This window comes from Panthera tigris, chromosome A3 (assembly GCF_018350195.1).
Source record: "Panthera tigris isolate Pti1 chromosome A3, P.tigris_Pti1_mat1.1, whole genome shotgun sequence".
Taxonomy (NCBI): domain Eukaryota; kingdom Metazoa; phylum Chordata; class Mammalia; order Carnivora; family Felidae; genus Panthera; species Panthera tigris.
In genome coordinates, this window is record NC_056662.1 from 87,380,293 (window position 1) to 87,402,585 (window position 22,293).

A 22,293-nucleotide genomic window follows, 5' to 3' on the forward strand; every position below is an offset into this window, starting at 1 on the left:
AGGGTGGAGGAAGGGGAGGGGCACAGGAACTTGGCTGCATACTATAAGTCACAATTTACTGTACTTGTTACTCATTGCTTGTTAGCAATTACTAAATATTTCAAATATCACCTCTGGGTATATGCATGAAGAAAACTCAAGTTGAGGAAGCACAAAATGAAAAAAGGTTTTTGATAAACAACAGGGCATCTCAGAGCCTTTTAATTCAATACATAGTAAGCATCATGTCCCTCTAGGAAGAGTAACTAGTGCATGCATTTGCGACTTTCTTGAGCAGGGACTTTGTTTGGAACTTGTTTGCGAAGTCCTACAATCTTACGGGATAGTAAGTTCTGCAGAATACACTTTGTGAAGGTCTGCTGTCTTGCATTCTGTAAATGTATACAGTGCTAGGCACTTAGGAAATAGGTAAGTTTTTTATAGATACCTCTAAATGATAATTATTCACAATTCCATGAGATAATTAGATGACTGATTGAAATGTGTTCCTTTTTGGTTTTCTTATGGGGGAGAAACAATATTTGGGATAATTTGTGTTCCTAAAGTTGTGAGAGGAGTCTTAACCGGTTAATAAGGAAAATGGTGCTGAAAGAGTTTGAGTAACTAGATGACAAACTGCTTACGTAAGAGAACATTGTTCTTGGAAATATTTCTATTTTGTAGAAAGTAGACACAGTTTAATATGATTTGTTTAAAAAGACCTGGAGTTTGTTATAAATGAACATTATTCACAGGGAATTGGGTATCATTGTTTTAGTAAACTTCTGTCTGCTGCTTGTATCTGTTGAATTAGAAGCCTGTGTAATTTTTGTTGTAGTGTTGTGTTTCATCCTAATTTGAAAATTAATAATCTATGTCTGTTAATAATGAGGACTTTGGATGTGGTCATTCAAACAGCTTAACAAATATTTGATGGTATTTTAAGTAGGAGTAGGGTTATATGCTTGGAAAATAAACATGCTTTAAAAAGTTTTTTAATGTTTATTTGAGAGAGAGAGAACGTGCGTGAGCATTTGCAAGGCAGAGGAAGGGCAGAGAGAGGAAGACAGGCTTGAAGCTGGCTCTGCACTGACAGCAGAGTGCCGATGCAGGGCTCCAACTCACAAACTGCGAGATCATGACCTGAGTGAAGTCAGATGCTTAACTGACAGAGCCACTCAGGTGCCTCAATAAATATATACTTTTAATTAATGGTTATAGTTGAAAAAGACAACACAGACAAACGCAAAAGCATAGTAAAATGGAGGAGTCCCAAATGGTACAAGCAACAAACAAGAGTTTGTTGGAATACTCACTCTGGGCCTTGGTGATCAAGAAAAGTTTAATGGAGGCTGACCTTGAAGGAAGAGTAAAATCAAGTAAGTCAGGTCTCAGGCAGAGTTGTTTTGTTTGTTTTGATTGGAAGAGATGGTTGGAAGAGAGTGTGTTAACCGGATAAAGCCCATTTCTTAGCTTAATTAACATTTCACTAACATTATGTATAAATAAAAGGGTATAGTGGAATTATCGATGAAGTTGTAGCTTGAGCCAGAAAGTGATGATCTTCATAACATCTTTTATTTTATTAATTTTAAAAGGTTTTTTAAATTTATTTTTGAGAGAGAGATGGATACACAGAATCCAAAGCAGGCTCCAGGCTCTGAGCTGTCAGCACAGAGCCCAACGCAGGACCTGAACTCACATACTGCAAGATCATGACCTGAGCTGTCAGAGGCTTAATAAGCAAGTGAGCCACCCATGTGTCCCTAGAAAGTGGTGATCTTCAAATAGGATCTATAGTGTGGATTTTCATTGTAGGTGTAGATGCCTGGAGACCTCATGTTTCCCACCTTGCATTTCTATCAGGTATAAAAGTAGGGACCTAATGGAAAACAGACAATCTGTTTTGTTTTTTTTTTAAACTGGCAGAGGAAAGACAAGCTCGGTGGCTGCTGACCTTGGTCCTGAATGATAGCTAAAGTCTTTCTGTGAGAATCAGCTTGGAATGAGTTGTGCTGTGCTCTGATGGCTGGACAGCAACCAGTTTAATAGAGTGCCTGGGAACTGCAAGATATTCTTGCTCACATCTCTTAGTGGTTAGGAGCATGCATTATAGGGCACCTTGAGTGCAAATCTGAGGCTGGTTGCTTATTACCTGTGCAAGTTATTTAACTTCTCTGTGCTTTAGTATCATTGTCTGTGAAACTACATATTTCAAGGGGCTGTTGTGAGAATTAAATGAATCAATCCATGTGAAGCACTTCGAACAGTTACTGGCACACGAACAGTATAAAGTTAGCCATTGCTATTATCTGTATATATTTGCCTATATGCCTCACGTTGTGGAGGGAATCTGAGAGAAATATAACGTGGTTGTGCTACCTGTTATGTTGTATGTTATAATCAATGCCACGCTACTGCACTCTTGTCAGACTCTAGTTGAGTTATTGGTGACAAGTTTTCATCTTAAAAGAAACACCTATTTAACGACAGAACTTAAGCATAGTCTAATTGCTATACGAAATTTGTAAGATGTTATTCCAGGGAAGACTGTGTCTTAGAGAAGTGGGTCTTGTAAAATTTTAGGCTTACAGTTTCTGTTTTCCTGGTTTGTACATAACATACATATTAAGTGTATGCGTATTTCCAGTGTTTTAATGCCTTTATCTTTTTTTTCCAGTAACAAAGTGTGAAATAAATCCCCAATATTTTTCAAGATTATTTAAAAGGAGTTGTTAATTACTGCTCAGCACCTAGGACAGCACCCAGTGCAACACTTTGTACGTGAACTCTGGCTTGAGTTTTGGGGTTTGTGTTCTGGATTCGGGAAAGAAAAGAAGAGAACCTTTTTGGGAAAGTTAACAATTCTCATAAACACTCTAAAAGTATATGAAATGGAGAATGGTTTCATGGCTTTGTTTCAAAATGTTTTACACTGGCTGTAGAACCCACTTCATGAAGTAGTTTGAGTTAAAATGATCTAATATTTGTGTTTTAACTTTCAGCTTTGTGTTATTCTTGGAAAATTTCGCACCACTTGTGAATTCCTTGAACCTGGGCATTGCAAACCCACTTCTGTTGGGCCCATCTCCTTTGCACTTTGCTCAGATTAAGACTCAATTGGCGCTTCAGCAGCTGAATGCCGTTGCCTCACATAGTTCAACACCACCTTATACTTTATTAAATCAGGCTTTCTTGAAAATAGCCATGTCGAGACCCAGGTTTAATCCTCGAGGAAACTTTCCACTTCAGAGGCCACGAGCACCTAACCCTTCTGGGATGAGGCCTCCAGGACCATTTATGAGGCCTGGATCCATGGGTCTTCCAAGATTTTACCCAGCAGGGAGAGCTCGTGGAATTCCACACAGATTTGCTGGCCATGAATCTTATCAGAACATGGGACCACAGAGAATGAATGTTCAGGTAACTCAGCATCGAACTGATCCAAGATTGACCAAAGAAAAATTGGATTTTCACGAAGCACAACAAAAGAAGGGGAAGCCTCATGGTAGCCGGTGGGATGATGAGCCTCATATATCTGCATCAGTGGGAGTGAAACAGAGTTCTATAACACAGGTTACAGAACAGAGTCCTCAAGTACAGAGCCGCTATACAAAAGAGAGTGCCTCAAGTATCTTAGCAAGTTTTGGATTATCTAATGAAGACTTAGAAGAACTCAGTCGCTATCCTGATGAACAGCTAACTCCTGAAAATATGCCATTAATCTTGAGGGATATAAGGATGCGTAAAATGGGGCGCCGATTACCTAATTTACCTTCTCAGAGCAGAAGTAAAGAAACGCTTGGTAATGAGGCAGTTTCGAGTAATGTGATTGATTATGGGCATGCAAGCAAATATGGCTACACAGAAGATCCACTTGAAGTACGTATTTATGATCCTGAAATTCCAACAGATGAGGTCAAGAATGAATTTCGGTCACAGCAGAGCATTTCTGCATCTGTTCCCACTCCAAATGTGATATGTAATTCTATGTTTCCTGTTGAAGATGTGTTTCGACAGATGGACTTCCCCAGTGAGTCCTCTAATAATCAGTCCTTTTTCCCAGTTGAGAGTGGAACTAAGATGTCAGGCTTACACATTTCAGGACAGTCAGTCCTTGAACCTGTCAAATCCGTCAGTCAATCCATTAGCCAAACAGTTAACCAGACAATGAATCAGTCTCTTATTCCTCCATCAATGAGCCAGCAACCTTTTTCATCAGAATTAATTTCAGCTGTAAGCCAACAAGAGCGGATCCCACGTGAACCTGTGATTAATTCATCTAACGTACATGGATCAGGAGGAAGTAAAAAGAATTACCAGTCAGAGACTGACATTCCCATTCAGTCTCCCTTTGGGATTGTGAAAGCATCATGGTTACCAAAGTTTTCACATGCTGATGCCCAGAAGATGAAGAGACTTCCAACTCCCTCTATGATGAATGATTATTATGCAGCGTCTCCAAGAATATTTCCACATTTGTGTTCTCTGTGTAACGTAGAATGTAGTCATTTGAAGGTGAGTGTTTTTAAAGATCACTGTATAATGATACTCAGCGCCCAAATTTCCTCTGAATTTTCATATTTATGCTGGTGTTAACTAGGCATTGAGGAAATGGCAGAAATAATTGATTGCAACATCACCGTTTAGTTGTAATCTAAATAGCCCTGGCCTAAGTACTGAATTGAGTGTTAGACCTTCTGTATTCCTGTGTCTGGGCATACCACATAGTTTGTCATTTACTTTGAACTTTTGATTAGTTCTCCTAGAAAATCCATTCAACATAAAATTTATATAACATAAGTTGTGTACTTATAAAACAATTCCACATGAGTGAACTTTGTCTAATAGAATCTGTTACTATAAAAATATTTTAAAAATGGAATAAAAAACTTGTACTGCATACTTTTAAGAGATAGTATATTGTAGCCTTGCATGTGTCTACCTGTCTTGGGCTAAAAGACAGTTAATGCTGATTTAAATATTTTCTGACTCTAGCTAGACAAGGATTTCTAATGTTTCATGAGGAGATTTCTAAAATGACTTAATCCATAGCAAAATTGAGTCAAGAGGAATTGTTTGGGGAAAAAAAGAGTATTTATTTGGGGACCAGCTGTGGGCTAGAGAATAGTGTAAAATGGTAGACATTTAGAGAGAAAAAAAATCTTTAAAAAGGCCTTAGGTACCTTCATGGGAAGTATAGTTAGAAGGAAGTATTTTATAGAGGTGCTGAAGAGTAATGTAGAATGTACTGTTTGATAGTACAGTTGACTCTTGAACAACTTGGGGTTTGGAGATGCCAACTCCTGTGCAGTTGAAAGTCCAGTTATAACTTTTGACTCCCTAAACTACAGCCTACTGTTGACTAGAAGCCTTACTGACAAACAGTTGGTTAATACGTTTTGTGTGTTAAATGTATTATATACTGTATTCTTACAATAATAAGTAATACTGCTAGAGAATAAATGGTATTAAGAAAACCATAAGAGAAAATATATCTGTACTGTAAAAATCCATGTGGACCTGTGCACTTTAAACCTGTGTCTGTTCAAGGGTCAACTGTAATTGTTGGATTTGTATAGGAATTTCCCAGTATGTTTTATTTACTGATACATGTTTGGAAATCAGTGTTTCTTCTGTTTACTAATGTGATTTATAGATTTATATTACAAATGGTCAGGAAGGAATTGTACTTCCCACAGGAATAAAGTTTGATTCAAGGGCATATAATTGGTAGTATACTATGAATAGGCTTAAAAACCTATAGGTGTTAATTGTCTTGTTTTTTTCTCCTTCCAGTGCTGCCCTTTTACTGTCTTTGTAATACCCATTTACCAGATTTCAGCTGATGATTTTGTTAACTCCAGCAAAGGAAAGCAGCATTTTCCCGCATTTTAGTCAGATTTGCTGAGTTCTAAATAAATAATAGTTGCCTTCCCTATCAAGGGAGATAGCCAAGTCTTAAAAAATTTCAGAATAATTCATCGTTCTTATAGTTTTTAAGCAGTCCTAAGCCCTGAATTGAATAATAAATAGGCTTTCTGTATTCCATTTGAACTTTTAATTAGTCATGATGAATCCAAGAAAGGTATCTTTAAAATAAAGAACTTAAGGTTTTAATTTTTTTTAATGTTTATTTTTGAGGGAGTGTGAGCAGGGGAGGGGCAGAGAAAGAGGGAGACACAGAATCCAAAGTAGGCTTCAGGCTCTGAGCTGTCAGCACAGAGCCTGACATGGGGCTCGAACTCATGAGCCATAAGGCCATGACTTGAGCCAAAGTCAGACACTCAACCAACTGAGCCACCCAGGTGCCCCTTAAAGTTTTAATATTTATTTTGTAGAATGGAAAAGGTGTATGTTTATTCAGTAGGTGTTTACTGATTATCAGTTTTGTACATGACTATATTAGATGCTGGGCAGAAATGAGAACCATATAAAATGAAGATGTTGGTCTTAAGCAGTTTAAACAGTCTCATTGAAGAGAAAAATAACATATCTAAGGAATTTAAAAAATTAGAGGTCAACAAATGGTTCGGTGATTGTATTTGACTTGTTTGGGTATGCTGTAGGGGTGAGAGATTTAATATTTCTGTATGGAATTTAGGCTTATATCCATTCAGGCCAGTGTTAAAAATTTATCAATACCTTTTGTGTATTTAACAGCATATAATTAAAAAGAAGTATAAATAGTGCTCACTTGGGCAACACATATACTAAAATTGGAATGATACAGAGATTAGCATTGCCCCTGTGCAAGGATGACATGCAAATTCATGATATGTTCCATATTTCTTATAGTAAGTTTAGTTACCATCTCTTATATAGATAAAGAGAAAACAAAAGAAAAAAAGTATAAATGTACTTTCTGACATCAGAAGACTTCTGTAGTCTAGTTGGAGGAGATTGAGTGACAGTGACTAACTGCATTGAGTCTGTCTGGACTAGAAGTATTGGGGAGGGAAGACTTCATGGAGTAGATTAAATATGGGTCTTGAATGATGAGTAGGCTTCAAATATACCTAGGGGAAGATGGATGACATTTCAGACATCAGCAACAATAGTAAGTACCAAGAGCCTTCAAAAACTTAGCTTAAGGTGTTTAGACTTGAGGTGAGAGGCACTAAGAAGCTATTTAAGGTTCTTGATATGAAAAGTGACATGTTCAAAGTGTATTTTAGATAAATCTGGCAGATGTATGTAGGGTATACAGGAATGAGAAGACATAAGATAGGGCACTGAATATGAGGCTTCCCTAGTTCCTCAAGTGTAAGATGGTGAAAGTCTGGGTGAATATGATAAAAGTAAAACTTAGGAAAAGAAATCATTTAGTGATGCTTTAGAGTTCACAGAGATCATCATTTAAAACAAAACAAAAAACACATACATTTTTAACAGAACAGCATAATGGATCTAACTAATGAATTCTTCACTACTGGATGATCAAATGATAGGGATTTGTGAACATGGACTTAGATGGTATAAACTACCTCTTGTTTCTGTGTGATATATCTTCCTGCCTTGTAAATGACCTTGTAAATAATGTAGCCAATAAATGTAAATTACCAATTGCAATTTTTTTCTTGCAAAGTAACGTTTGACAAATATGTTCCCCATGCTGAATCTTTAAAACTATAGCCTGAAAAAGGCAACAGCGGAATGTGAAATGTATTTTTCTAAATTGGTTTTCAGATGTTAGAGGAGGAGCTGTCCTTGGTTTAGAAGTTTTTTGGGCTATCCTTGGTTTAGAAGCTGTCTTTCAGACTGAAATAATTCAGTTTGAGAAAATACTAATTGACATAAAAGATTTTTGAGGTAGTTGGAGGATAGAGTGAGCTCTTACGTGGGTAGGTATTTTCACAGTTTGATTCTGGACCCACTCAAGTCTACAGTGCTTACGATATTTCCTGCTTAGTAGGTGATACCACTTTTTCTCTGGAGAGGTAGTACTGCTTTGGACCCTTAATCTAATCTGGATACCCTTACTAGAGAGTCTAGAAATTTGGGTGGCATAGGTATATTTACTGAGCTTAAAGCAAGTAATGTCAGTGAGTGAAGTGAGCCTGTTAAACAGAAGAGAGAGTGTGTGTATATACATATACGTATATATGTGTGTATATATACACACACACACATGTATACGTATATGTATATGCATACGTATATGTATCGATACACATATATATGAACGTATATGTGAAACTGGAGAGTGTGCCTTAAATAGGGCAGCCATCAGCATTAGCTGATAGTTGCTGTACAGAATACATATTTAGTATTTTTTCAAGAAAAGCTGTAAGTCTGGATTTGGGGATAAAATCTCTGGATTGTTAAATGATGGCAACTTATTCAAACAAAACACTTTGTCGCTGAATAAATCATGCCCAACCCACTACTTGCCAGTGTGTCTGTTTGATGTAAACAATGTCCAGTTAACGTCAAAGACATGGGTTTAGGAGTACTAGAGACTCTTGTGGTTTCTGTTTTGTAGCGTTGAGCAGGATATGCAGACATTTCTTTTTTGCAATTCACAATGAGTTCCATGGCTTAATGAAATAGTTTAGGGTTTTTCATAATCTGTTGCTATGTATTGCAGATAGCATGCACTTGTGTTCATACAGTTTTTGACAAGGCAGATTCCAAAATTAGCGTCAACTGTGGTTTTAACTGTGGAAACGTCTAGTTTGTAGCAATGACATACTAAAATGTTTTTGAAATGGATATGAATAACATTTTCCTCAAGGAACATTTTAAAATATAAAACTGTTTAGTAAGTTTTTTGCTTGTCCAGATGCTAGACAAACAATAAATCATTCGGTAATAATGTTGCTTTTAACTTTCACTTGGGGGGCTGTGTCTTTGAAAAGTGTATTGTCTTTTGTTTTTTTTTTTTAATCGGATGTATCTTCCAGGAACTATTTATGGGTATAGAATGTAATTTTAGGGCAGATTTGTAAATTAAGTAATGTATTAAGAGAGAATTTTGTTCATTGTAAAGCTCTATATGTAAGGGATATTGTGTCTTTGAAATAGTGTTATTTTCCCGTAAGTCCTGAAAATAAATTAGATTTAATCAGCAGTTTTTCATATTTTTACTAATCTTATCCTTTGTCAATATAGTGGGTACCTTGTTTGGAATGGTACTGGCCTAAGAGGTAGGAGTTTTTGTTGTTGATGTTGTTAGCTTGAATTTAGAGATACAAGTTGTGTACACTATGTTTTGAAGATGCCATTTCAGATACTGTTTTATTATAGAGTTTTTGGTGTTCTCTGGAGTATTTTTATATTTGAGATGAATTATTTCTGACCAACGCTTTTTTTTCCCCAAGTTTAAGTATATATTTGATTTCAAAATGAGTGTCCATGGGTATGATTTTTTAAATGTGTTCTATACTAAAATGTTTCAAAATGGCATCAATGAGGTCTGGTATTGAGTGCCTTTATTTAGAGGCCTTTTATTTTTGTGAAATACTAATGAGTAGTCAAATGTTATTTATAATTAGATTTGTTAATTTTTGAAAAAACAAGTATCCTGTGTCATTTTTAAAAGCCTAATTTCATTAGTCAGTGTGAGGAATATTCTAATTTCAGCACTTTTCTCCTTTTACAATAGGATTGGATTCAGCATCAAAATACATCTACTCATATTGAGAGCTGCCGCCAGCTACGTCAACAGTAAGAACAAGTTTTTCTTTTTTATAGGTAGCAAATTTACAAAATAGTTCATGTTCAAGTGTGACTGTTTAATACCATTTGTGTGGTACTTTAGAGAAAAATATTTTGAGAAAATTATTGCCTGTTTGAAATACTTTATAAAGTATATTTAATCTTTTCCCAAAAGGAGAGAATTAAATACAATCTTTTCTTCTGAATCCCTCCTAATGTAATCCCAGTACGTAGACTTTAACAGGAACCTCTTGTAACCCTGGCGTAACAAAATTAAATTGTATTCCTCCTGCCGTCATTAAACGTGCTAATATAGTTGTGTGTCAAGTTACTGGTCACTAAAACTGACATACTAAACATGAGAGTAACATTTTGGGTGAAATGATTTTTGTGCAGCTGGTTTGGGATTTGGTTTTGTTCTTTATGAAAACATCACCAAAATTTTTTGAGATTATTCAGGACTCTTCTGGTCATAAACGATAAACAACTCAAAGTAGTTTTTTTTTCTTAAGTTTATTTATTTTGAGAGAGAGCACATGCGCGTTGGGGAGGGGCAGAGAAGGGGGGGAAAGAGAATCCCAAGTAGGCTCTGCCCTGTTAGGGCAGAGCCTGACAACATGGGGCTCAATCTCACGAACCTCACAAACCATGAGATCATGACCTGAGCCAAAATCAAGAGTTGGACACTTAACCGACTGAGCTCCCGAGGTGCCCCTCAAAGTAGTTTCTAAAGTAAGGAAATGTATTAGCGTATACAACTGGGAAATTTAAGAAGTGGTTCTAGTTTCAGGAACAGCTGAATTTGGAGACTGAAACAAAAATCAAAGCAGTCAAATGTTTTTGTTCTTTGGCTGTTCTCTTCGCTTTGGCCTTGTGAGATCCCAGGTACACTTCCTATACAAAGCAAAATGACCCCCATAGTTTCAGACTTAAGGGAACTGTATAGTTAATAATTCCAGGAGTTAAAACCAAAATAGAAACACACAATAACCCTCAAAAAAACATCTTTCCTCATAAGTCCTTGGTTTGACTCTTTTGGTCTACTTTGAATTAGTTGTCCATCTTGAAATCAGGTATAATGGTTGTAAGAATTGGGTACTCTACCTGTGTTGGTGTCATGTCCTTGCTCCTGCTGTTGAGTGTGATAATAAGCCCTACCTGAATCATATAGACTGTATATGAGTAGAGATAGGAGTTGCTGCCCTATATAGATGCTGTGCAAGCATAAGTTAACTTATGGAGATAATTTGTCATCTGAATTAGATGGGCTTAGCTAGCACTGTAAATGGAAGATCTCTCTTAAACCATAAATTTTCTCAGATACCCAGTAGGATGTCTAATTCTTATGAAGGTGAGGGATTTAAGTGGGAGTGAGTTATTTGTTATAGGTAGGCATTAATGCTAATAAGGGGATTCTAGCTACGTATACTGCCATCAGTTTACTAGAGGAAATGATGTGTATGCCTATTAAAGCCTTCTGGTTTTTTGTTGTTGTTGTTGTTGTTTCTTGTACTTAGGACCTGATTTTAAAGTGCTTTCTGTGCCTGCCACTTAATTACTCCAGCCTACATTTTTACCTTTTTCAGGTTATGTGCTCTTGAATAATACCTTCTTGACTTTTTCTACACTGCAAAAAAATAATGACCAAAAAAATGGATTTGATTAGGTGCTTGGGATCATTCCATGGGAAAATATATGCTACTATATTCTTTGTTTTTTTAAGTTACATTCTGTTCCTTTTGTTTCTGTACCTTAATCTATATAGACATTCCTCTGCTGATGTATATTTAGGTTCTTAGTTCTTAAGGTTTATTACCTCTTTCCTCTCTTTGTCTTTGTTGGATCTTCCTGGAATATACCACAAGAGTAGTTGGTTAACCTGAGAAAAGATACATTACATCAGAATTTTAGTATTAATAATGAAGAATAATAGCTATATTCTTATTATTGTATGCTGGGCCTAATTCTAAGTCCTTTACACAATTTAATCTTCACAGTAACCTTTTGAAATGTATATATAATGATTATTTGTGATTTTACCATGAAGGAAACTAAGGCACAGAGAGTCGTTTTCCTTGCTATCTCACAGCAAATCATCGGCACAACTAGTCTGTCTAGCCATGGATCTTTCCTCCTTCCCCCCCCCTTTTACACTCAACATATTATTCTGAAAAGTTTCTAAGCTGCAAAAGTTGAAAGGATAGTAAACATTCATGTATTCATCTTTATTCACCAATTATTATCATTTGCCACATTTATTTTATTTTTATACAAACTTTTTTGAACTATTTGAAAATAAATTACAAACGTTATGGTAACATTACTCCTCAATTCAACATCTGTCTCCTCTAAGAGTAAGGAAATTTTTCTACAATGGTTATCTGTTATAACCACAATGAATCCCTGCCTATCCCCCAACCACACTCCCAATCTGAGATTCAGTCAAGATTCATGCATTACAGTCTCTTAAGCTAGAACAGCCTACTCTGCCTGTTTTGTTTCGTTTCATTTCATTTTGTTTCATTTCATTTCATTCATTTATTTTTTTGAGAGGAATGCTTTCACAGCGTTGACTTCTTTTGAAACATCCAGGAAAGTTGTCTTGTAGAATGTTCCAAAAGTACATTTTGTATTTTCTGTTTGTTTCCTTATAATTAAATTGAGATTGAACTTTTTGTCACAAAAACTATTGGTGATGTGTACACTGATCACATTGGGACATAGGTAATGTCTCTTAGGTTCTTGTTCTTAGGCATTATGCTGTACTGCCTTTGCGAGGAGTACCATGCTTCTGAAACACATTTTAAACTAGTTAGACAATATATAGATAGTCCAAACTCTACTTGAAGAATAGTATATATGTTTTATCTTCCTGCCCTGGCAGCAGAGACAAGAACATGTATTTTAGCAGTCAGCCTAATGAGGATCCAAAACATACTACTAACTCTTGAACAGTGGCCCTCAAGATCTTGTGAATCCATAAACTGGAGAGCTCAAGGAACTTAATAACCTCTGTGTTGACAAGCAGCTATATTTCTAGCATTGTGCATGTGAGAAAGCTAAAGCTTACTCACATTAAGTAACTGGGTTTCAGATGCATGGTCATTAAATGTCAGCATGTATACTTAGACCTAGCATTGTTTGATTCCAGAGGGCTTGCCTTTTTTTTTTTTTAAGATTTTATTTTTAAGTAATCTCCACACCCAACATGGTGCTCGAACTCACAGCCCTGAGATCAAGAGTCACATGTTCTACTGACTGAGCTAGCTAAGCGCTTCCAGAGGTCTTGCTTTTATTGATTGATTTGTTTATTTTTAAAGTTTATTTATTTATTTTGAGAGATTGAGTGAAAGAGCGCGTGTGCAGGCAGGGGAGGGACAGAGAGAGGATCCCAAGCAGCACTGTGCTATTGGCACAGAGCCGGATGTGGGCCTCGAACCTGTGAACTGTGAGATCATGACCTGAGCCGAAACTGAATCAGATGCTTAACCAACTGAGCCACTCAGGTGCCCTAGAGGTCTTATTGTTAAATGTTATATCATAGACCAGAAATTTATCTTCTTAGATGGTAATAAAGTAAAGGGTAAGTGTAAATGAAACAGTTATTCATGTTTTGACAATTGTTGATGCTGGGTGATGGATATGCTGGATTAAAGTTAACTTTTTTTTTGTCTTCATAGTTTGTCACCTTATAGTTACAAGATGCTTTAGGCATCATGTTTCTCAAAGCAGGAAGAAGGGGGCAAGAAGCAGGAAGAATTTTGCCAGTGGTTTTGCACCTATGTCTCATTCGTTTGAACCTATCACTGGCTATGTTCTAAGGAGGCTAGGAAAGCAAATATTTAGCTTTTTTTAGCCTTTGTAGTAGAGGCAGGCAAGTGAGAAGGAAGTTGAGAATTGCTGTTGAGTTAACCTGCTAACATTGTCTGAGACAAATAGTAACAAATAAAAGCCATTTTACCTTACTGTGGTTTTGACCTGACTTTATTTTCCTGCCAGGTGACTTGCTGTAAGAGTCGGCTGCTTCCATTTCCTTACCTGGCGCTCCTCTTGGTTATTGAAATTGTGTTTTTGAATATTAATTGGCTTAATGATTTAATTTCCAATTTAAAATTTTTTCCAAAATTTCCAATTAACCTTCCAAGTTCAGATTCTCTAGAAAAGTTGCGGATGAAGATGTCTTTTTCTTAGACTTCTATGATGTTACTGTTCCTTCTACTTTTTTTTCTGTGGTTTCTTAATCTCTTTTATTGGTTTGTCTTTGCGTTACTCTTGAGTGTTGGTGTCCTCAGCCCCTTTTTTCCTATAAACTGTATTCTCTGTTAGTCTCACACAGTCTTTGTGCTATATGTGACTTCTGCATGCCTGATTTTTCAGTATCTTAGTCCTCACCTTTCCCCATAATTCCAGATATTTATTTCTAGTCGTTGTGAAAAATTCTTGTGTTCTCTTTCATTTCAGAAATGTTTATTGGTCCCCTATTGCCTTTTACTTAATGTGCACCCTCCTTACCTTTAGGACCTTCACCGTTTGTAATTCTGAGCCACCGTTGCAGGTTTTTCCCCTCATAATTGCTTTTCATCATTTCCATGCTGCAGCCAGACCAGTTCCTGGAATAGAATACTTATTTTGCCTCTAAATTCTTTTATGTATCGCCACTTAATGAAACCTACCTTGATCCATGCCTATTGGTAGACCTTAAAGGGCTACCTGGAAAACAGCCTTTTCTGCAAATTCTCCCGATTCTTCCCACCAGATGTGTCTTTTCGAGAACCACTAGGTACAGTGTAAAGGGCTCCATACATGTTGTATTCTATAGAATTGTGTCCCCTGGAGTTCTGCAAAGTGCATGAACTGTCTTTGTCTTTTAACCTCCACCTAAACTTGTGTCATGTACCAATTCTGTACCTCTACACACTTTTATGTGTATTCCCTATTTTACTTAAGTAAACTTTGAAGTCTTCAAAATTGAGAATGTGTTTCTTTTCCTTGAAATGCCTACTAGAGCAATGCTTTGATTATTTCTTGAATTAGACACTCAAATACTTTACTTCCAAGAAAATTTTCATATATTAATCTACTAATAAATTATGTAAACTTAGGTTTTGAATAGTCCTGATACATTGCAGGGAAAGATTAATTGAAACTTATAGTCTCATTTCAACTGTTCATTAATACTGTTTATTCTCAAAATAGGTATCCTGATTGGAATCCTGAGATCCTCCCATCAAGAAGGTAATTCTTTTTTGAATAGTGGTGTTGTTGAGACTTAATTTTTCTCTTAAAAGTAAACAGGTATTTTTTTTTTAAAGGTATTCTTTTTGAGTTCCTGTTTTGATTGTTTTCACTTTGAAACATCAGACAAATGCAGCAATCTCTATGAATCTTTAATTACCCAGCTTAAGTATGATAGCTCACCTCTGTGAACTTCTGGTTTTTATTTTTTTTAGTCTTTCCTGAAGATACTTTATGCGTTTGTTATTATTTTATGTTTCGGGGATCTTATGTTATAAATGCCTTGAAGGCTAGGAATGGTTTCATTATAAGCTTTATATTCCCTAGGAGGTACCTATTTAATGTATGTATATACAAGTACAGCAGTCAAAGACTTTAATATTTGTAGCTGGTATAATCTCTCAGGAAAAATTGTTGAAAAGCATTTGTTTATGTAAGTCATTTCTTAAATTCTTTATATAACTTAATACTTTCAATACGTAATTGTCTATATTGTGATATAGGAAAAGCTCAGGAAATTGATGAAGGGTATTGTCTGTATATTAGCAAAACTGGGATCCAAGCAATTAGAGGGATAAACATTTGTTTGTTTCTTATTTATCTACAAGGCTGAATTGCACCATAACATAGGTTTTTTGTTTTAAATAAATAAATGGTATCAGAGTTTGGTATTGTTAATAATCTGTTGTTAAGAAGGGACTTCGGGGGATGCCTGGATGGCTCAGTTGGTTAAGCATCCGACTCTTGGTTTTGGCTCAGGTCATGATCTCACTGTGGGTTTGAGCCCTGCACTGGGCTCTGCGCTGACAGCACGGAGCCTCCTTGGAATTCTCTCTCTCCCTCTCTCACTGCCCTCTCCCCACTGGCGCTTTCTCTCTCTAAATAAAAATAAACATTAAAAAAAAGTGACTTTTGTTATTTAATATAACCTAAATTTACATTAAATTGCTGAATCTTTTGATCCCCCCTCACCCATTCTTTGTAGAAATGAAGGCAATAGAAAAGAAAATGAAACTCCAAGAAGACGTTCTCATTCCCCCAGTCCTAGACATTCTAGGAGATCAAGCTCAAGTCACAGATTCCGTCGATCTCGAAGCCCAATACGCTATATATACAGACCAAGAAGTCGAAGTCCAAGAATTTGCCATCGTTTCATTTCTAGATACAGATCCAGATCCCGTTCACCATATCGAATGAGAAATCCATTTAGAGGTAGTCCAAAATGCTATCGATCAGTTAGCCCTGAAAGGACATCACGGAGATCAGTGAAATCATCAGGTACACTTATGGATGTGAATAATAGATCTACTTATTTTGACTGAATTTGTCAGTTGGTTTTTTTTTTTGAAATTTTTATTTCTATATTTTTAATAAGTTTGAAATGGTGACGTGTATGCTACTGTCAAGATTTAACCAAAGTTGACATTTTGCGCAATTTGCCTTAGCCCTTCTAATAAAATGGAATATTTCATTTCTGTGTTTAGAATTTCTATGTGAAATTGACCCACATCCCAACCTAGTCTGATCTTCTTTTATTAAGTATCAGAAGAAATGTGGGAGAGTTTATCTGTCTACCCAGAATCAAATTTAAAAACCATGGCTAGGCAAACATCTTAGTTTGGCCGTGAGTTAATTTAAAATTTTTTTGGTATTTTTCATATTTTCAATCTGTGTCTTAATATTGGTTTAGTGACCTTTCTAGAAATATCTCATATATGTTTCCTCTGAGATCTTTTTAGAGGTCTCCAGCGTCTTCCCTTTTCCAACTACATGTCTGTGAAGCTGGATTTTCTTTATACATTTCAACCAAAATAATGTATCTATCAGACTGGATGCAGAAGCAGATATGATAATTCAGGTTTTAAGTGCAACATGAATATCTTTGGGAAAATACACAGTGGTGCTACTCCTCCACCTAATTTTTTGTTTGAGAATTAAGGTTGTTTTTCATAAAAATGTTATTTATGCTAACACAGGAGATTATTATTGTTAAATGAATTAGTAAATATTTTAAAATTCCGATTTCAATTTCTTATATGGTAAATACTGATAAATTTAACACAGAAACTCTTTGGAGTCCTCAGTTTTTAAGAGTGAAGGGGGATTCTGAAATCGGAAGTTTGAGGGCCACTCAAGCTCATGAGTGAAGAATTGAAAACTCAGAATTTTTTTGTGTGTATTTGCTTCCTGTTTGGTCTGACAGTAGCTCTATGTGATAAGTATTTGAGCATTTGAGTTCTTCCTTTTTCTTTACTAATGTGATGAGATAGTTTCCACCTTAAGTTCTCTTCAGTTGAAGTTTCATTTATGTCCTTTTTACTAGATAGAAAAAAAGCATTAGAAGATATAGTACAACGATCCGGGCATGGGTCAGAATTCAGTAAACAGAAGCATCTTGAAGCAGTTGATAAAGGACACTCACCAGCACAAAAGCCTAAAACTGGCAGTGGATCAAAGCCATCAGTAAAATCTACAAACTCTACAAAGAGTGATTCAAATTTAGGGGGACATTCTACTCGTTACAAAGTCAAGAATATTGAAGATGACACATTACCAGAATGTAAACAAGTGTCTGATAAAGCTGTTTCTCTCCAGCGTAAGGTCAGTAGTTCTTGAATTGTTAGTGCAATTGTGTATATACATGTCTTATTATGACAGAAAAAGTTGCTTGGATTTTTTATTTTCATATTTTAAAAGTTTGAAATTGTGACTTGTTGAAGTATGTTGATATGGAATATTTCATTGGTTGGTTTTATGAATTTAGTAAAAGCCCAATAATTCAAAATCTCATAGCTTACAAATAAATCCTGGAGGTTTGGCATTTGATGTAACAGAAGTGAGAACATTTCGGTGGTTTGGTGGTTTTGGCTAGCCACACAAACAGGTTGTTGTGATGAGTTTTGCTCTTTGGTGGGTAAGGTGAATGTAATCACCAGCAATATAAATGAGTTTTTGTAAGCTGTACAAGTCTCTACTGAGAATTGATCATTTTTAATCAATTTTTTTACTTTTTTGAAGTATAGTTCAGAAGTCAAATACTCTTGTCCAGTGTAGAACAGCTTATTTTCTGGTACTGATTTATTGGTGTATTTCGACTGTATTTTGACTGTTAGTTATAATCCTGAGGTATTATTTTATTACATACGTTAATTATTATAGTAAATAGTATATGAATCATCTGGAAAACATTAGGGTAATTGCTAATTTTAGGCCAAATTATCAGACGTTTAGTGTGTTGTAGTATTAACAAATCTTCAGGTATTTAGGTGCCTATTACTCTTGTCTAAATATTTTCAACAGTTCTAATTCCTTGCCTTCAAAGAGCTTATATTTAGAAGGATACACTTAAAATGATCTACCTGTAATTACACAATTTTGAAGAGTGTTGGGAAGAAATTTTTAATATGGGGAATAGGCTAAATTAATGTTTAATGTTCTTTTCATTTTTTCCCAAGACTTGTAGATGGTGACAGTGGAACTTTTTCAGTGTTTATTTTTGAGAGAGGGAGAGAGAGAGGGAGACAGTTTTTGACATAGATGATAAATTTCATATTGCAGGGTATTCAGATTTTATACATATTTTATATGAATCTTTTTAAATGTTATACTTACCTAGGTATCATTTCTTTAACGTTTTAAAATTTATTTTTGAGAGACAGAGACAGAGCATGAGCTGGGGAGGGGCAGAGAGAGAGGGAGACACAGAATCCAAAGCAGGCTCCAGGCTCTGACCTGTCAGCATATAGCCCAACACAGGGCTTGAACCCACAAACTGTGAGATCATAACCGGAGCTGAAGTCGGATACTTAACTGACTGAGCCACCCAGGTGCCCCTACATATCATTTCAATTATTATTATTATTTTTTAGAAATCTTAGTTTTTTTTGTTTATTTTTTAAGAGATAGAGTGCGAGGTGGGGGGCAGGGGGGGGACGACAGAGGATCCAAAGTGGGCTCTGTGCTAACAGCAGACAGCTCCACGTGGGGCTTGAACTCATGAACTACGAGATCATGGTGTGAGCCGAAGTTGAATGCTTAACTGACTGAGCTACCCAGGCGCCCCGATATCATTTCAATTATTAAAACACAGAGTGAACAAAGCTGTAATTTCAGCTTCATTAGTGATAGGCCTTGTAGATTCATATAGAAAACTATTCTTCAGTAGTTTTAGATTATTCCATAGGTCTTGCTTATTATAAAATGCTTCTAAACAGAAAAGAGCATTTGTGATTGTGTATGTATAAACTCTGACCACTGTTAGGGTTGAGTGGTAAAATATAAAACAGTTTTTACTACTTCAGCATTTAAAATTTTTTTTAATTGTGCTAAAATATTTAGAAAAGTCTGCTTAAAGGACTAAGGTTAATGGTAGCAGAAATTACATTGGGAATTATTATTGTACTTCACAGCTTAATTCAGTTTTTTAAAAATTTTCTTTCATTCAAATATAGCTTCGGAAAGACCAGTCTTCGCATTATGGTTCAGTTCTTCTTATATCTGAATTACCAGAGGATGGCTGTACTGAAGAAGAGATTAGGAAAATATTTCAACCATTTGGAAAAGTTAATGATGTCCTCGTTGTTCCTTATAGAAAAGAAGTGAGTCTCTGTTCTCAAAATGCATATAAAGTTATTACTTGATAAAGACTGATGTTGGATCTTTTAGTAGCTTTTACTACATATATAATTAATAATTGAGAGTTAATGTAAATGATTAGATTGCAGTGAACAAGGTCCCAGCATACTGTTTTATATCCTTTAGAACAAGGATTGGTTAACTTTTTCTGTAAAGGGCCTGATAGTAAATATTTTAGGCTTTGCTGTAAGATTGAAGATACTCAACACTGCCATTGTAATACAAAAGTAGCCATAAATAATATACAAATGAATGGGCATGGGTTTGTTCAGAAAAACTACTTGTGAAAACAGGTGACGGGTTATAGTTCGCTTTCCATTGCTTTACACACTGGTAAGATTATAGCAAAAAATGACTTTGGTGTACCATACTTGTGTATTCCTATGCCTCACACAGTAAAGTTCATTAAAATTATGAACAACCCCAGACTAAGTAGAGCATAAAATCGTGAGAAAAGGGGCACCTGGGTGGCTCAGTTGGATAGGCGTCCGACTTCGGCTCAGGTTATGATCTCACGGTTTGTGGGTTTGTGGGTTTGTGGGTTTGTGGGTTTATGGGTTTGAGCCCCGCATCGGGCTCTTTGTTGACAGCTCAGAGCCTGGAGCCTGCTTCAGATTCTGTGTCTCCCTCTCTCTCTGCCCCTCTCCTGCTTGCACTTTATCTCTCTTTCTCAAAAATAAATAAACACTACAAAAAAAATTTAAAAAAATTGTGAGACAAAACAGGAGAACATAGTTGGTAGTGTTCATTGTTGCAAGAAACTTAAAAATGTCAGACTTAAAGCCGCTAGACCAGATCTTGCCTTCTCTGGTTACTCAGCCATGCCTCCTATGTCTCATGGTTCCACAAGCCTGCCACGGACCCCTGTTTTCCCCGTCCTTTCTTGGTAATAGTGTAGAAATTCTATAAGGTTAAATGTCCCATTTCATGTGCGAAAACACCATAGAGATCAAATGACACTTGAGCAAAACAAAAAGAGGTAAAAGGAACCAGGAGTTGAGGTAATTTCATAGTTTTATGTTCCACAAAAAGTACCAAGTCATACAAGTTAGATTTTTGACTAACAGTATAATACATTTTATTTAGGCTTACTTGGAAATGGAATTTAAAGAGGCAGTTACAGCAGTCATGAAGTATATTGAAACAACACCTCTTCTGATAAAAGGGAAAAATGTGAAAATATGTGTTCCAGGAAAGAAAAAATCACAGGTAAACTGGATTTAGATCACACATGTTTCATTGTTGTTGATTAATTTGATGATACGAACAGGGGCGCCTGGGTGGCTCAGTTGGTTAAGCATGGCTCAGGTCATAACCCCCGGATTGTGGGATCAAGCCCTGCATCGGGCTATGCACTGAGCCTAGACCCTGCTTGGGATTTTCTGTCTCTGTCTCTCTCTGCCTCTTCCTCCCCTGCTTGTACGTGGAGTGTCTCTCTCTCTCTCTCTCTCTCTCTCTCTCTCTCTCTCTCTCTCTCTCTCTCTCTCTCAGTAAAAATAAAATAAAGTATGATACATAAAATGCATAAAACATAAATGTTTACTCAGCAGATTGTATGTGTATAGATTCAAATATATTGAAATTAACAACTTTATATAAATAGCACTATAAACAGTATTAAATGGCAAGCAGTAGAGCAGGAGAAAATACTTAACAAAGTTAGCAAACATCTGTGAAACCTCTACCTAGGTCACAAACTAACATTGACTACATCCTGGAAGCCCCTTGCATACATCTTCTGAATTCTTACACCGTCCTTTCTGCCTAAAAGTAATCCTTAACTTGATTTCTAATACTATAGTTGAGTTTTGCCTGTTTTGAACTTTAAATAAACAGAATTATAGAGTATATATAGTCTTTTGGGACTTGTGTTTCCTTAGAAGTATTAATATTTATGAGTTTAGTCTTTTTGGACATTTTTTATGCTTTAGTTTAACCATTGGTAATGTCTGTGAAAGTACTTAGAAATATTCAGTAAGCTTTGCTTTGTTCACAAGTATTCTTTTCATGTAATTATTATATTTGCTGAAGAATGCCTACTTTATAGGGGCCTTGTAGCACTTTTCAATCAGTGATTTGGAGCTCTAACCATGTTAGTATATGTAGATTAATTATAGCTATTATAATTACTAGCTATTAATTACTATTTTAATGAGCTATGAATATCTGTTCCCATCTGTCTTTTAGGTTGTATTTTTTAAAAGACTTTTTAAAAAACTATTAAAAAGTTTTGTTTGGGGGCACCTTGGTGGCTCAGTTGGTTAAGTATCTGCCTTGATTTCGGCTCAGTTTATGATCTCATAGTTTTGTGAGTTCGAGCCCTGTGTTGGGCTCTGCACTGACAGCGAGGAACCTTCTTAGGTTCCTTTCTCTCTCCCTCTCTCTCTGCCCCTCCCTCTTGCACGCCATCTTTTTCTCTGCTCTTAAAATAAATAAACTTTAAAAATTTCATTTGGGGGTGTTAATGATTTTAGATACTAATTTTGTACTATGTATTTTCTTCCTCTCTGTTGTTTATATGTATATCCATATATGAAGTTTTTAGTTTCAGTGTACTCAACGTTGATTTTTTTTTCTCTCTTAATGGCTTTTGCTTTTTTGCTTTCCTCTTGTTTTAGAAGACCTTCTCTATATCAATGCCAAGAAGATATGCTTCCATTATTATTTTAATGTATAAATTGTGGTATAATGTGTTATTGGGATCAACATTATTTCCAAAATGGAGAGCCAATTAGCCGAACACCATTTGTACCTAATTGGTTCTTCATTGATTTCAAAAGCTAT

At 35.9% G+C, this 22,293-nt stretch overlaps 1 protein-coding gene and 1 non-coding gene across 10 annotated transcripts in view; both read left to right on the top strand.

The window, feature by feature from the left end:
* ZNF638 (zinc finger protein 638) overlaps positions 1–22,293 on the top strand; it is a 138,353-nt gene that overhangs the window by 64,311 nt on the left and 51,749 nt on the right. For 5 of the 9 annotated variants that reach the window (XM_015538056.2, XM_015538053.2, XM_015538054.2 and 2 more), the window contains exons 1-7: positions 3,095–4,497; positions 9,587–9,648; positions 14,836–14,874; positions 15,860–16,152; positions 17,198–17,475; positions 19,326–19,472; positions 20,596–20,718. In XM_015538056.2, coding sequence (XP_015393542.2) covers positions 3,187–4,497; positions 9,587–9,648; positions 14,836–14,874; positions 15,860–16,152; positions 17,198–17,475; positions 19,326–19,472; positions 20,596–20,718 — 2,253 coding nt within the window. In that variant the 5' untranslated portion in view covers positions 3,095–3,186. Of the gene's footprint in view, positions 1–2,984; positions 4,498–9,586; positions 9,649–14,835; positions 14,875–15,859; positions 16,153–17,197; positions 17,476–19,325; positions 19,473–20,595; positions 20,719–22,293 lie in introns of those variants that run through there. The other 4 variants (XM_042981691.1, XM_042981695.1, XM_015538052.2 and 1 more) reach the window with 4 other exon arrangements.
* LOC122237579 lies at positions 6,669–6,772 on the top strand. The gene has a single exon (XR_006216165.1). It is a non-coding gene; the product is annotated as a U6 spliceosomal RNA (small nuclear RNA).